We start from the raw sequence: 16,844 nt of genomic DNA, 5'->3' as shown, positions 1-16,844 counted from the left end.
ACTTTCAAGGGTGATGTGCCAGGTTCACTCAGGTGTAAGGTTTCTGGTGCCAGTGATGAATTTTTGAAATCAGGGGATTTGCATGTAAGGAAACTACTATTATTTGTAAAATCAGGTGCATGCCAAGTGTGTGTGGTTTCAATTTGAAATTAAATTGGAACACAGGTATGACTATCTTTGTGGCAATGTCTTGGTGCAACTCAGCATAATCTTGGGTGAAGCCACAGCACTGTAAATGGCTGGCAATCTATAATGCCAATGCTGCCAATAGTAACCATTGAAGCTGAGAACATCTTCAATGGTTACCATGATTTAACTGACTCCCTTGTTTTCCCAGTACCATTTTGATAGTAAAAGTCAGTGAACGTACTATCAAAATGGTGTTTGAGAGCACACTCACTGAATTCGACTAAGACTATTGTCTGGAATGTATTCTGCAAGTTAAAAGGATATCATCTGGAAAAATCATACAATGAAATTATGATGCTTGCTGTAGATTTAACTCATGCTTCTGCTTCCTCCAATAACAGGTAAAAACTGAAATATGTACAGCAGAAAGGACTGTTTTCCATATAAGAAAAGAAACATTTAGCTATAGTGAACTCAATGTGAAAAATATACCTGCAAAGTCTACAAAAAACATGGAAATTCAACCCAAACTGACTGAAAAGTAAATCCCATGGAATTCTGAAAATGCTCACTGTTGAAGTAGTGTAGTTGACGTAATATTGAAGGCAGATTTGAATACGATTGCATTGATAATACTACTGCTCAAAAGATACATAAAATTCTGCATTTACCTCCATGCAATTTAAACCCAATTAAGCATGCATGACGTCATGTGAAAAGATCTGTGGACAATTTCAATTACAAAAGTGTAACCAGCTAACAACCAAGGGGATAAATGGCATTATACCAGTACAGTGGGCAGGTTATGTCAACCATGTAATGAAAGAGGAAAATGATATGTCGGAATTAGACAGATTGGTAAAAGGACCAATCAAAAATATGCAATTCACCATTAAAAAAAAAAAATAATAATAATAATAATAATAAATAAATAAAAAATGCATATATATAAACAAAAAAAATGCATATATATAAATAAAAACCCCACATAGACCAGGTGAAATGGTATCATGTTAACAAAATTTGCAGCTGACTTTGCTTTTGATAGTTAAAAGCTCTTCACCATTTCACCAATGGTGTTGTTCTAGTAACCAGAATGTGATGCTGTTGTATCCTTTGTTGATATTTTTCACACAAATTAAATTAGTAAATTAATAAGAGGAGTTTACCTCAATATAGTACGTGGAACACTTCCGTATGATACCCTCCAGAAATTAAAACGGAAAAAACCGACAACTTACCGGTACATTAAAGTAAAATATAAATAATTAAAGTAAAATATAAATAATTAAATAATCAATTTAACACAATTCAAAATCAATTCAAAACAATTAAAATTCAAATTAACGCGATTAAAACAATCTAACGAAAATATTCAAAACGATTTTCGTTAGATTGTTTTAATTGCGTTAATTTGAATTTTAATTGTTTTGAATTGATTTTGAATTGTGTTAAATTGATTATTTAATTATTTATATTTTACTTTAATTATTTATATTTTACTTTAATGTACCGGTAAGTTGTCGATTTTTTCGTTTTTTCCGTTTTAATTTCTGGAGGGTATCATACGGAAGTGTTCCACGTACTATATTGAGGTAAACTCCTCTTATTAATTTACTAATATTATTATCAACGTAGAACATATTGAGTATTACAGCTCTGATTCATACTACACAAATTAAATGCATTAGAAAAAGCAAAAAATGATATTAGTAGACAAATGATGCAAGAAAGCAAAGCAAACAGCATCAAGGTAATAAAGTCCACATTAATTACACAAAATTTACACCTAAGTTGGACTTTTTTCCTAGATATTAATGCAAAAAAATTAAGTGTATTTCATTGTAGGAATAAATCTTAGATTAAATGCAGTCTTTCCTTATAACACAAAGTGTGCTCCCTATAATTAAAAACAAGTCATTCACTGCTGTTTCTCACCATAATGACCAATTCCACTGCTATGAACAAAATATGCTGCAAATAGCTACAAAAGTCATTACAACCACTTTATGAAACACAACAAATTAAAATTGCAAGTTGTGTCCAGATTGTACAGTTGTGTACAATCAAGTGTCCAGAAGTGTATCTAATCAATAATGATTAACTAACAAGGGAGATAAGCAGTGTACTACCACTACAATGGGCAAGTCACATCAATCACATAATAAAAGAGGATTTATTACACACACTTTGTAGTACTGATCTGCAATACTACAAAGGCTGTGTTGAAGTACACACAGAGGTATTCCAACAGATGCGTGCCAGGCTCACATACAGTAAACTGCTGAATATATAAGGATACCATATTCAAAGAAGGAGCTCAAAACATCTTGCCAGACTGTTAATGTATAAAATTTGGAGTTATCTGGTTTTAGGCAGCACTTATGGTACACATTCAAGTGCCTACACAAGTTTCTCAAAAAAAAAAAAAAAAAAAAAATTCCAAATGCTAAAAACACAAAACATTTAGGTAGCTTATGTAAGTAGCTTAGATAAAAGCTTTTCCATATCATTCTTATTTCTGGATCCATCCATAAAATTCTGCTATGGTCACTACTGGTAGAAACTGAGAAGGCTAGGAATAAAATTCATGAAAGAAGAGATTATTTTAAATTGCATTTTTTTTTTTTTTTAAATGTTTCTTAAGGTCAATACTACAGGGTACAGAGCTCGATTAAAGATTGCTGAAACTCATTAAGTTTCTAAATTGTGATTAACTTAGAAATTAATACACCTAACACATACACCATATGTAATAGATGTACTTTTAGTAATTTTTTAGCAGAGTTAATACATTACATTTCCTGATATTAAGATAACAAATGGATGGATTTTGAACTTGCTTTTAATGTCGGATAAGTGATGACATAGTTCAAAAAATGCCCTCTAAATATATATATATATACACAGTAAACCCCCGCTATTCGCGGGGGTTACGTTCCTGAGAAATGCCACGAATACCGAAAACTGAGTTACGGCTCCCATAGTAATAAAAGGGTTCAGTTCCACAGTATGAAATATATAAGGATAAACTAGTCTAAAATTTTGTCTATGTACCGTATTTCCCCATGTATAAGAAGCTCCCATGTATAAGATGTGCTTTAATTTTGGGGCCCAAAATTTGAAAAAAAAAAATGTATTACATAAAGTTATTGAACTCGAGTTTTATTCATCATAAAATTCATACAACTCCTCATAACGTGAATTCAGCACTGTACGAAAATCTTTTCGGAGCCATTTCTGGGCAGAACGTGGCAAAACTTAACCTAATATACCGGTGTAACTGGTATATTAGGTTACGTTTTAACCTAATAACCTAATAACCTTGTTGTAACCTAATATACCGGTTACACCGGTATATTAGGTTAAACAAGCACAAAAAGCGGGAAATGCAAGTAAAAAAAATCTACAACCACTGTATAAGATGCACCCAGTTTTTAGACACCAAATTTTTCGAAAAAAGGTGCGTCTTATACATGGGGAAATACGGTATGTATTATATGTACCTTCATAATATGACTATGTACATAAAGGTTGGCAGGGATGTTAATGACAGTAATGGTAGTGTGCTACTGCAACAGGATCTAGATAATTTGGGCAGATGGGCTAAGAAGTGGCAACTGAAGTTTAACCTTGACAAATGCAAAGTACTGCATATGGGTAGAAGTAACCCCAGAGAAACGTACCAACAGTGTGGTACTACGCTTAAGGTAGTAGAAAATGAAAAAGACCTGGGAGTAATTGTGCAGTCAGATATGAAGTTTTCTGAGCAATGCAGACAGGCTGCCAGGGCAGGTCATGGGGTTTTGTCAATGATATATAGGAATTTTGCTAGAAGGGAAAAGGTGATTGTCCCTCTGTACAAGGCAATAGTCAGGCCATGCCTTGAGTACTGCATACAGGTCTGGAGGCCTCATTTTAGGAAGGACGTAGATTTGCTTGAGCATGTACAAAGAAGGGCAACAAGATTGGTTAGGGGCAAATAAAGGGATCCTCTTACCAAGAGAGGCTTAAGTTCTGCAAATTGCAGTGGCTGGAGACTAGGCACCTGCGCAGTGATCTGATCGAGGTGTATAAGGCCTTGAATGGGTTGAGCACGCTGAATATTCTGATGGGATTATTCCACTTGTTCAGATTACGAACCTAAGGGGGCATAAATTCAAATTAAGGAACGACAGATGTAGATAGATGGGTGGAAATTTGCCTTTAGCCAGCAAGTGGTTAATTGCTGGAACAAACTTCCATCTGTCGTTGTGGAAGTTGATAGGTTAAATAAATTTAAGGAGGAACTGGACAAACATTTAAAGGGAATGGTTGTGCGAAATTTTTTTTTTTTTTTGGCTGATACTGCATAAGTTCATACACTTGCTTTCTTTCATCACATGCCACTACTACTACTACATAGACAGTACATAGTGAAATACAAGCATAAGGCATCAAAATGAAAATAAGAAATAATTTAATATTAAATGTAATATTTATTAGAAATTTCAAAAAAATCTTTCAAACCAGCACCTTTTCTAGCTAAAAAAACTTATCCCACCAGTGCTATCACCAGTTTTGCTAAAGAGTTGATAAAGGTGTTTTGCCTTTTCACGAATGATGAGTGAACTTAACGGAATTTTATTTTGAGTTTGGTCTTTTATCCACAGATTTAAAGACCTTTTCCATTTTTTCTAATTTTAACATCACGAGTTACAAAGCAAATTTTTGAAGCAATTAGTGTGTTTTCAAGGACACTATGACGGATTTTTTCTTCCGATTTCTTGATTGATCGTACTGTTGATTCATTGATTTTATAATGTTTTGCCACTGACGAGACACTTTCACCATTAGAAATTTTGTCTAATAACTCAATTTTACTCGCTAATGTCATCACCTTCTTTGATCTTTTCACAATTCCCTTGTTATTCGTAGCCATATTTTTGTAGGGGTTAGAAAAGAACTTGTCCACAATAAAGTCACTTTCTTTTAACCATTAACACACTCGAAAATGTCTGTTTACACTAACATACTGCAAAACGGTAGATTTTTCCCTTTTGTAAGTTATTGTGTTTGTAGGAGCATTAGCAACTAAGGCCATATTGCTCGGGAGATATGCGGTGGTCATTCCCTGACCTTTCTGCATCCTCCGCATTTGGTGGGCACAGGCTCGAACCCCAGTCTAATCAAGAAGTGTGTGCTATGCACTGCTGCTCCTGCCCACCTGGCTATGGAGGCGCCTACGTTTTGTAAGCATATCAATTTATAAATTGATATATTTATTCAATTTATAAGCATTTAAAAGCAAACGACGAAACCTTCCATTACAAGCACATAACACATACTGAACAAGGATTAGCAGGAAATATCCACGCTTGCGATTTTTTACCCCCCCCCCCCCCAAATCCACTGAGCACTGTTTTGACAGGGGAAAGATGATTTTAGCCACTCCCATGTTTTGTACGGCAGAAAATGTTCATGGCACTTTAAAATTCACATTTTTTTAGGTTTAATTTTATATTAAATCAGCGACCGCGAATAGCGGGGGTTTACTGTATATATATATATATATATATATATATATATATATATGGAATGCAAAATATAATCATGAGTTTAAACATAAAGTGCTAGTTGATAGATAAAAATAAGGATGATATGACAGATGCACCTGAACATGCAAAGCAGCAGTAAAGGATGCAAAAGTTTATATATGCATGGAATTAATGGGTCTGATAAAAGTGCAAAGATGGAAGTGAAAATTACACAAAATGCCAAAAACTAATACGAGAAGGATAGCAGAAATAATAAGTATTGTAGGTGTGAAAAAGAAAGAATGTGAATATCCTATAATTCATCATAACATATAGGATATTCATTGTTTTTCACTTTGTGTTATTTTCACTTCCATCTTTGCACTTTTATCAGACCCATTAATTCCTCGATGCATATATATAATTTAATATAAGGTCCTTAATAAACTAAAAATGTCCTTTATTGAAGTTGGAAGCAAGATTATGATATTCTTGCCAGTCTTTATTTCACCATTTAGTTGGCATCAAGAGGAATATCACATGTAAATTTCTTAGTGTTCTGAAAACTTTACATGTGATACAGATTTCAATTAATTAACATCACCTAATGGGTAATGTTAATTGATTAAAAACAATTAACAATTAAATTATCCAAATATTAATTATTAAAATATTAAAAATTGCACAAATATAATTACACAAATATATAACAAAAACAAGTCTCTATAACTTACGAATGGCCTGTAGGAGGAATGAAATACAAACAACAATGAACCCTGCTATCAGGAATATGTTTTTTCCGAGTGACACTTTGTTCTTCACTCAAATATTTTTCATATTGTTCATTTATATATTCCAAAATAGGCAGCCAACTATAAATATAAACATTTTACAATTCAAGTGAGAGAGAAAAATGCAATAAATAACTTTCAGATCAACTAAATGGGTCAGAAATAACTCATTAATAAGAAATATTTCCATTAAATTAAATGTTCACATGTTATAGTAGATACACCAGTGCAATGGTTAAAGTATAAACCAGACAAATATTTTTTCTGAATTGACAAAAATTCAGCCAGCAGATCAATTGAAAGTTTACTAGATTAACACTGTGCTTTATAATCAACCGATAATAATGTCAAATTAAGTTCATGTTTATGTAAAATGGATTAAAGAAGGTTTTGAACTGCAACAGAAAATGAAATACAAAAATCTAATATGAAAATTCAAAAGTATGAAGAGGATGAGAACATCTTCCTATTTTTCATATGTTTCAAATAATAATGCTGCTTTGCATTCAGGTTCGTTTTTCTGTTGTGGCTGTCTACAGATGCTACTGTCCCTCCAGTCATGGAGCTGGAACTTATGCTCTTTAGGTAAATTGTTTATTCAGTAGTCAACTTCAAAATGGAAACTTTTTTCTGAAACTATTTCAATACCCATGTATTGAAATAGTATCTTGTTGCTCCTTTATAAAATTTTTGCATTCAGCCTATGCAGCCTACAAAAATGGAGTAATTTTTTTTATACACATAAGAAAAGTTGTAAATGGAAACTGTTTCCCACCCCTCCAACAAACACCACTTGTCTGCTCATTTTGGATCAATTCATCACTCAACAAAAGGTCAGTAATTAAGACTACCTGCTGTTTGACGATGGAGCTATACAGTTCTGAAACAGGTCACAACAGTGCCTTAGAGTTTTTAATGAGGAGAAATTCATCTAATGGGCAATGTTAATTGATTAAAAATAATATTAGTATTAGCAGTATTAGTAATGGCCACATGGTGCAAGAAAACCTATGGCTTATGTTGCACCAGCCAAAAAAATAAAATAAAAATACAGTAAACCCTCAATTTAAGGGACTAATATGGGAGAAGGGGCATCCATTAGTGCCGAAAGTCCATTAAATCAAAAGTAACCGGGGGGGGGGGGGGTCATTTTTTTTTATTGTTCTTAATGTAAAAAAATTAAGTTTTAATACAATATACAGTACTGTACAATATAAAATTATTAAATTATAATAAAGAGTATGTAATATTCTGTTGTAAATATGAAATGTTGCAATTTATCCTTTTGATTTACAGATATCAGAAACTTTGATATCTGTAAATTTTTTTTTTTTTTTTTTTACACCGTAAATTTCACAAACACATGCCACTGAAAACCGCCTTGTTCTAATTTCTCAATTAGCTCTAATTTCTGTGCCACATTTAAGTTCACATGCTTTCTTTTAACTCTTCTATCACTTGATGCCATTTTAAGTTGTAAGGATTGCAAAATTATTTAATAAATAAAGTCAATTCAGAAATCACAGAAACACTCTGTATACAACCTGACAGCACGAGGCAGACTGAGACTGAAACAAAGCGAGTCGGTAGACCTGCAGTTTAGTGTCCAGAGTCACGTTCAGCTCGCAAGTCACCGCCTGCTCTTATCTTTATCATCTGGGAAAACAGCTATTTGAACACATTTTTAGAAAGAATAAAAAACAATTTCCTGAATTTGATTACAAAAATAAAAGTAGGTATATATCAAAACAATAATGGAAATAGGTAATTATTATTAATTTTTAATTAATAATAACACTGAAGTTTTGTATAACCTAAAAAATAATACGGTCAAGATTAATATTTACATTACTGTCCAGTCCATTAAATGCAAAATCCGTTATATCAGGGTCTGTTAAATCGAGAATTGACTGTAATAAGAAGAAAATTTTAAAAAATAAGAAAATTTTTAAAAATAATAATTAATAACAAAAAAGGAAATGCATTTCCCTCCCGTAGGTAATTATCCAGTTGACCTTTGAATTTCCCCAAACTGTCAGTCTCTACCACCCACGTAGGTAACTTATTCCAGTAATTTATAACTCGCTGGCTAAAATAAAATTTTCTGCAATCCAGTCTAAAAATCTCCTCCTGTAACTTGAAATTATGGCCCCCTAGTTCTAGAATCATTTATAACCATGAAAATTTCGTTCTCATTTATTTTACTTATGCCTTTCAGAGCCTTGAACACCTCTATCAAGTCTCCTCTAAGGTGCCTAGTTTCCAAGCTCTGCAACCCACATATTAGAAGTCTTTCCTCATACGGATGCCCTTTGCCGATATCACCAGGTGAGTTACCCATCTTTGGATCCTTTCAAGAAGCACAATGTCTTTCTTTAGGTGCAGTCTCCATACTTGAACACAGTATTCCAAGTGTGGTCTAATGATAACCTTATATAATGGGATTATAACATCCTTATCACTACTAGCAATTGTTCAATAAATCATCGATAGGACACCATAGGCCTTCCTTGAAACCAGTCTACAATTCTCAGAGAACTTCATGTCTGACCATATCGTAACCCCCAAGTCCACTACCGGCTTTAGTTCAACTCTGCCAAGTGTATAAGTTATTTTGAGGTTACAGTTCCCCAGGTGCAATACCTCACACTTTGCTGGATTAAAGCACAGCTGCCATTTTTCTGACCATCCATGAAGTCTATCTAGGTCATTCTGAAGAATGCTTGGCAGCGATCATTAACTACTCTACCAATCTTTACATCATCTGCTAATTCAGACATCATGCCCTCTATCCCTTCATCAAATATCATTTATGAAAATCAAAAACAACAGTGGTCCTAATACAGATCCATGGGGAACACCAGTTCTTACATCAACCCAATCCGAGGAATAACCATTTATCACAACCCTCTGCCTCCTGTCCTAAAGACATCCAGCTATCCATCTAAGGATTTTCCCTGTGATTCCAACCTGTTCCAGTTTATAAAGTAACCACTCATGTGGAACTGAGTCAAATGCTTTGCTGAAATCCAAATAAACAATGTCGAAATTATTCCCTAAGTCCAGCTCTTGAGTGACCCTGTCAAAATAGGTAACCAGATTAGTTAAAAATGATCTTCCCTTTACAAGACAGTGTTGAGAATCCTTCAGAATTCCATTTCTATTTAAATGATCCTGAATTCCACTTCTATTTAAATGATTCTGAATTCCACTCTTGATCATTGTCTCCATGATTTTCCCTACTACTGAAGTTAGACTAACTGGCCAATAATTTCCTACTTCACTCTTATAACTGCCCTTATGTAGTGGAGATACATTGGCACTTTTCCAATCCAACAGAATCATTCCAGAGCCCAGTGATGCTCTCATAATTAACCTCAATGGTTCAATGCACTCACTTTCTGCCTCCCTTAAGATTATAGGATATATGCCATTAAACCCAGAAGCCTTACAGGCCTGTAGGCTCAAAAGTTTTTTCATTAAATAAATGTGAAATTTCAACATCATTAATTAAATTTTTTTCAATTTCACTCCCATAATTTCTCACAATTATCAGTTACTTTAGGTTGACTTGTGGATAAATGTAATGGTTTCTAAAAGGCCCAAGCTCTGTCACTGGAGAAACAAGTGTCACAAGACAGCACAAAAAAAAAAACCCAGATCTTATAGTAGCATTATTTTCTGAAACTATTTCAATATTTGTGTTAAGATACACTTCTTTATAAAATTGTAGTATTGGACTTATGCAGTCTACATAGGGATTTATTATAAGTGTAATTGGAAGTTACACTTCCATTCAGATGTTCTTCTTCCCAACGTTGCTTGTCTTTTCATTTCAATTTAATACATTTATTCATTACTTGACCCAAGGTTACTAACTGATGCTACCAGCTGTCTAATGATGGAACCAAACAGTTCCGAAAAAAATCATAGTAGCACCTCAATATTTTTAATGAATAACACATTAAACGTAAGTGATGTTGGGTGATGTTGTTTGACTAAAAATGATATTAGTTACTTTAGGTTGACTTGTGGATAAATGTAGCCATTTCAAAAGTCTCAGTCCAAGTTCCATCACCGAAGGGATAATGGTATCTCCAGACAGTTATGACAGAAAACCCAAATGCAGAATACCATTATTTTCTGAAACTATAATTATATCAAGAATGATAAATGAAAGAAGCTGTTCCGAGAACAGAAGGAACAGAAAGAAAAGTTACTTTTATGAGCATAAAGTTAACCACAAATGGATGTTGATTGGTTACTGTATGTACTTGAACTTTAGAAGAAAGTGTCAGAATTAGATACCAATCCAGAAGAAGAAATTCCTGTGGAAATATCTGTAGGAAAGGTATGCAGCACACACTGACTAGAAGAGATGAGTTTGCTGATTTAATGATATTTCTTTTCTTTCAACATAGTGAAGGATTTTCTGGGAAATATGAGACACTTCTCCAGAAACACAAACAGTATTCCATGGTAAAACAGATCTATGATTTTTTATACAGCTAAGAGCTCTCTCAGAAGAAAATTCTTGAAGGAAAGAGAATACATAGTTTTCTAGGTACAAAGAAAGCAATAACTGCTACAAATTAGTGTCAAGGAAGGTTTAATACTAAAGTTTTTCAAAGAAATGAAATTTGCTCAACTAGAAATATAGGCATTATTGTTAAAAATGCATGGGTTAAAAAAACAAACGGCTCTGTCTGCACAACATAAAATAAAATCGAGTTACTGAAGAGCTTGAAGCTACCAAATTATTTTTAATCCTCTCACTCACCAGACTTCACTGCTCTTTTATAATTTTTTGTTACAAGAAGGGAATAATTTCATATAATTTAGACATAGGGTATGGGCCTGAGAAATTCACTAGTCAGAATATCCAATGGCATAGTGTGAGCAATGGTCTGAATGCAGTTCTACAGAGACACTGCTATTAGAGAGGATGAGAGACCTTGCCATGAAAAGAAGACAATCTTGCACAGTTCAAAGAAAAATTCAAGATTACATATGTTAAAAAATAAACCTTCCCAAGGTTCATTATACTCTTATTTGCATACAATTACTTGATTTTGTTTATTTCTGTTTATGTAAAAAAAAAGTGTGATTTATAGTTGAAACCATGAAAACCAATTAGGTAAGTTCAAAATAAATATAATATACATTGTTTCTTCAAAAAGTTTTGGTTATTATTTATAAACCATTTCCTAAATCAATTATTTTTTATAATACTTCATATTTTAAAAAACAGTAGTAATAACCATGCATACAATAATTTAATTATAGGCCAAATTACACTTTGTTTCATATAAATTGGGTATTCTCGTGTATGTTTGATTATCCAAACTATTTGATTAACCGAACCAAACTTGGTCCCAATTAGTAAGGATAATTGACGTTCTACTGTATTTTACTTTGCGTGAGAGAAATATTTTTAAACTGAGGATTTCTAATTGCTTAACATTCTGTTCATTACACTCCTTATCAAGTTGGAAGAATGAGCTCCTCTGGAGTTTCAACATAACTTAAAAGGTCACAATTACAATAAGACAGAGCAACAATCCACTAAGTAATTCAGAACTGTTCACAATCATCAGAACTTAATGCTTAACATGGTCAACGTATCCAATTACGGATATCGATGAAAATAATTGCAATGTGTCACTTCCATTATATCAAAATGTTTATATTAAGAAGATTTTAGCACTGAAAGCCTCTGACTACAGACAATTCACTAACCGAACAAGTTAGCACTAGCATTAGTAGAGGCATAAGATGAAAGAAAGCAAGCTTATACAGCATAGGCCAAGAAAAAAAAAAAACTTCCCATTTTACTCATCCATTTGCTTCAAAGTTTGTCCAGTTATTCATTGAATTTATTTAAGTTATCATCTTCCATGACAGACGGAAGTTTGTTCCAGCAATAAACTACCCGCTCGCTAAAGGCAAATTTCCAAATATCTACAACTGTCCTTCCTCAATTTGAACTTATGCCCCCTCAGGTATATAATGAGCAAGAGGAAAACTCCCATCAGCACTGAGCCTGCTCAACCCATTCAAGTCCTTATACACCTCAATCAGATCACCTAGCAGTTGCCTAGTCTCCAGATTCTGCACTTTGCCTGCTGAATTTAAGCCTTTCTTGGTAAGAGCACCCCTTTATTCCCATGACCAATCTTGTTGATGTTTTCAGTACTTGTTCTAGCAACTCTACATCTTTCCTAAAATGAGGCTTCCAGACCTGTACACAGTACTCAAGGTGTGGCCTAACCATTGCCTTGTACAATGGGATAATCACCTCTTGTCCCTGCTAGCAAAATTCCTATATATCATTAGCATAGGCATATGATGCAAGAAAGCAAGCTTATGCAGCATCAGCCAAAAAAAAAAAAAAAACCCACTTCCACTTCACCCCTCCATTCGTTCGAAATACCTGTCCAGCTGAGCCTTAAATTTATTTAGGCTATCAACTTCCATGACAAGGGATGGAAGTCTGTTCCACCAACCAACTACCCGCTGGCTAAAGGCAAATTTCCGCACGTCTATCCTACAAGACTCCATGACCTGCTCTGGCAGCCTGCTTGCACTGCTCAGCAAACTTCATATGACTGCACAATTACCCCCAGGTATTTTTCATTCTCCACTTCCCTGAGTGTAGTACCACACAGTTAGTACATTTCTCTGGGTTACTGCTACTCATATGCAGTACTTTGCATTTAATGTTAAACTTCAGTTGTCAATTTTAACCTTCAGTTGCCACTTCTCAGCCCATTTGCCTAACTTTTTTAGATCCTGTTGCAGCAGTGTACCATCATTACTGTCATTAACAACCCTGACAATTCGTATCATCTGCAAACTTAGACATTAACCCTGATATACCTTCATCAATATCATTCATAAATACAGAAAACAATGAGCCCAACTGAACCCTGGGGGACTCAGTATTTGCTCTCAGTATTACAAAATCATCAAGCTCCCTTTTAGAGTTCAATACACTTCTGTCCTCCACTTCCTTACAGAATTCCTCATGTATGAATGTAGACGCTAAATACTCGTTCGGTTTGTCAGCTATCTGACAGGATCATCAACAGTCGAACCATTGAGTTTAGAGAGTTTATATAAGTAAAGAAGTCTATGCTGTTTTTCTTTGTATCCGTTGCCAAAGATTTCTCGTAATCTGTCTTCGCTTGCCTAACTTCCTTTGTGACTTGATTACAGAGTAGCTTAAATCTACCATAGGCTTACAGAGTAGCTTAAATCTACCTTCAGTGTCGCCTGATAATTTATATGCATGCTTTGCTTTTTTCTTCTCTGGCAGGAGTCTCATTAGTTCATCTGACATCCATTTAGGCCTAAACCTTGAACAGTATTTCTTAGTCGAACCATTGATACAAAGTAGACCAACCTGATTCATCCCCTTCCTTCTAGAGTTTATATAAGTAAAGTTAATGCTGTTTTTGCATCCTTTGCCAAAGATTTCTCGTAATCTGTCTTCACTTGCCTAGCTTTGAAAAGTCATCCCACTGACTAAGGACTGAGCTCAAGTGACTTTATCCTGTGCTACACTCTATGCAGTATGTTCAATATTTCTACTTCACATCTTCATTCATCTATGGAGGTGGACCTGTTTAGCTTTAGCTTTTGCATCAAGTGGTGGGTAGAAATTATTAGGGACGAGACCAGACTGTGTGCCATTCTGTGCCTCAGCCATCACTTCAACCTTGGGGGGAGGGTAAGAGAGGTAGGCCAGATTTTTTTTTTTTTTTTGTCACAGTGGGATTTCAGCTCTTCCCAGCACATTGGTGGTCTAGCATAACCACTGGGCTAATCACACCCCTTTTTATTATTATTAATAATAATATTATTACTATTAATGAGTAGTCATATTGAATTTTTTACTTTAGTAAACATGCAGTTTTTGTATTTTACTGGCTGCTAAACAAGATATTAGTACAACATGAAAAGGATGCTAAGTAATATCTTACACAGAATCATCTGTCTCTGAATTAAAAACTTTGAAATTAAATTGCTACAAATATATTTATAAAAATTATAACAAAAAATTAGTTTTATAATCACTATTAGATTTAACTTACCAATTATCATTATTGATATGGTCACCAAATCCAGGTGTATCTGTGACTGTAAGACGTAGTCTTACACCTTTTTCTTCAAGCACTGAAAATAAAAATTTTTCTAATTAACTAATTTGATAATTTCCCAATGCAGACTTTAGATATAAATTTAGAAATTATTTAGCACTAAAATACACTTAAATAAAAATATGAAAGCATAATTAAAAGGAACTGAATAAATTAAAAAATTGCTTTCTAGATAACATTTCTATACAATTTTTTCATTAATATTTATATTACTAACCAAAGGCTGGATTGTTTTGAATTTGTACACCACAGCAACACAGGCTATGAGGTAGCAGCATATTGTGTCTGCATTGTAGGCAGTATTTAAATGGATAGGAACACCATGTAAACTAATAAATTTATTTTTTTTTCTTTTCTTTTTTTTTTTTTTATTAAGCTCTAAACATTCTGGTTATTAAATTTCACAAAGTATTAAGATATTCAGCACCACTTATAAGCTTAAGAATTGTGATGATCTCATAATTAGCCTCAATGGTTCAATGCACTCACTTGCTGCCTCCTGGGGTTGATTGGTATATGCCATCCAAAATTAGCATATGTCTGATAAACTTTTGAAAAATATGTCAAAATAAATATAAATTATATATTTCAACAAATATATAATTTTGTTTTATAATAAAACCCATATTAGTAGGCTGAATTTGAGCTGACAGCCTACTAATAAGGGCTTCATTTATAACATTTTCCACTGAAGAAGGGGCATAAAAAAAAAAAAAAAACAACAAACTAGTTTAAGCCACTTAATCACTCATTCAAAATTTATTGGATGTAAAACTTCATTGAAAATTACCTTTAAATAAATTACACACACGCACACGCGTGCGTGCGTGCGTGTGCGTGTTGAATGGAATAACAAGAAAGTAGAAATAAGAGGGTATAAAAATGGAGAAGTAGTCTAGCGCAGTCAAAGGCAGCAAATGCTAAACCTAAGCAGAGCATGGATAATAAAGCAAAAAATAAAAATAAAATAAGTAAATAATAAGGAAAAAAAGTGAGAGAGATAGAGTGATAAAAGGGAAATGGAAGGTAACAAATAAAATATGCATAATAAGAAATAAATAATTAAAAAAATCGATAAAATAATTACAAAATTGAAAAAAAATAAGGATATTGCTACACTAATTACAAAACCCACCTCTCGTCAGGTGTCATCAGCCAAGAGTCAAGCAAAATAGCAACATCTGATGTAAATCACATAAACATAAATAAAAATGATAAAATTATCATTTTTATTTATAACACCTGATGAGAGGACAGTTTTGTAAGTTGTGGCAACTTCCTCACTTTGTCAATTTTGTAAATATTTATTTATTACTCATAATTTATTTGTTATCTTCTATCTTCCCCCTTTTTTTCTTCTGCTTTACATGCACGTGCGCACACACAGTGATTTTTCCTTTACAAAACCATGCTGAATATCCTTCAGAATTCCATTTCTATCTAAATTATCCTGAATTTCACCCTTGATCACTGTCTCCATGATTTTCCCTACTACTTCAGTAGTGGGGAAAATCATAGAGACAATGATGAAGTTAGACTGACCAGCCAGTAATTTCCCACTTCACTCTTAGAGCTGCCCATACGTACTGGAGATACATTGGCACTTTTCCAATCCAATGGAATCACTGCCGAGTCCAGTGATGATCTCATAATTAGCCTCAATGGTTCAATGCACTCACTTGCTGCCTCCTGGGGTTGATGGGTATATGCCATCAACCCCAGGAGCCTTACTGGCCTGTAGGTTCAAAAGGTTTTTCATTAAATAAACACGTAAAATTTCAACATCATTAATTACATTTTTTTCAACTTCACTTCCATAATTTCTCATTGACACAAAGGGTTTTTATTCTGTAAATATTGATGTAAAGTAACTGTTGAATTCATCTGCAACTTCAAGCTGAAGTATCTAATACTATCCCATGTCCACTACATAAGGGTCTGATCTGGTTGGTTTGTCCTCTTCTTTGTATTTATATATGTGAAGAATTCCTTATCCCCACTCTTTGCAGTGATTTCTCATAATCTGCCTTTGCCAGCCTAACCTTTTCTGTGGCACTATTACAGATCAATTTGTAGCTGGTATAGGCTTCAGCACTTTTTATTTCACTTTTCCATGCCATCTTTTTCTGCTCAAGTAATCTGACAACTTCTTATTAATCAAACTTGGAATCTTCCTTGAGGAGTATTTTTGTAATAGTATATAAGCATTCAAGACTTCTATGATTAATGTTTTTAAGGTATGCCAT

At 33.7% G+C, this 16,844-nt stretch overlaps 1 protein-coding gene across 3 annotated transcripts in view; it reads right to left on the bottom strand.

The window, feature by feature from the left end:
* LOC150076824 (neuronal-specific septin-3-like) overlaps positions 1-16,844 on the bottom strand; it is a 167,145-nt gene that overhangs the window by 23,604 nt on the left and 126,697 nt on the right. For all 3 annotated transcript variants that reach the window (XM_090386716.1, XM_090386718.1, XM_090386717.1), the window contains 2 exons: positions 14,533-14,614; positions 6,380-6,517 (listed from right to left, as the gene is read on the bottom strand). In XM_090386716.1, the coding sequence (XP_090242842.1) occupies positions 6,380-6,517; positions 14,533-14,614 (220 nt within the window). The remainder of the gene's footprint in view (positions 1-6,379; positions 6,518-14,532; positions 14,615-16,844) is intronic.

Source organism: Mastigoproctus giganteus, chromosome 12, assembly GCF_048544385.1.
Source record: "Mastigoproctus giganteus isolate SK-2022 chromosome 12, ASM4854438v1, whole genome shotgun sequence".
In the NCBI taxonomy this organism is placed as follows: domain Eukaryota; kingdom Metazoa; phylum Arthropoda; class Arachnida; order Uropygi; family Thelyphonidae; genus Mastigoproctus; species Mastigoproctus giganteus.
This window is presented reverse-complemented; position numbering and strand designations above follow the sequence as displayed.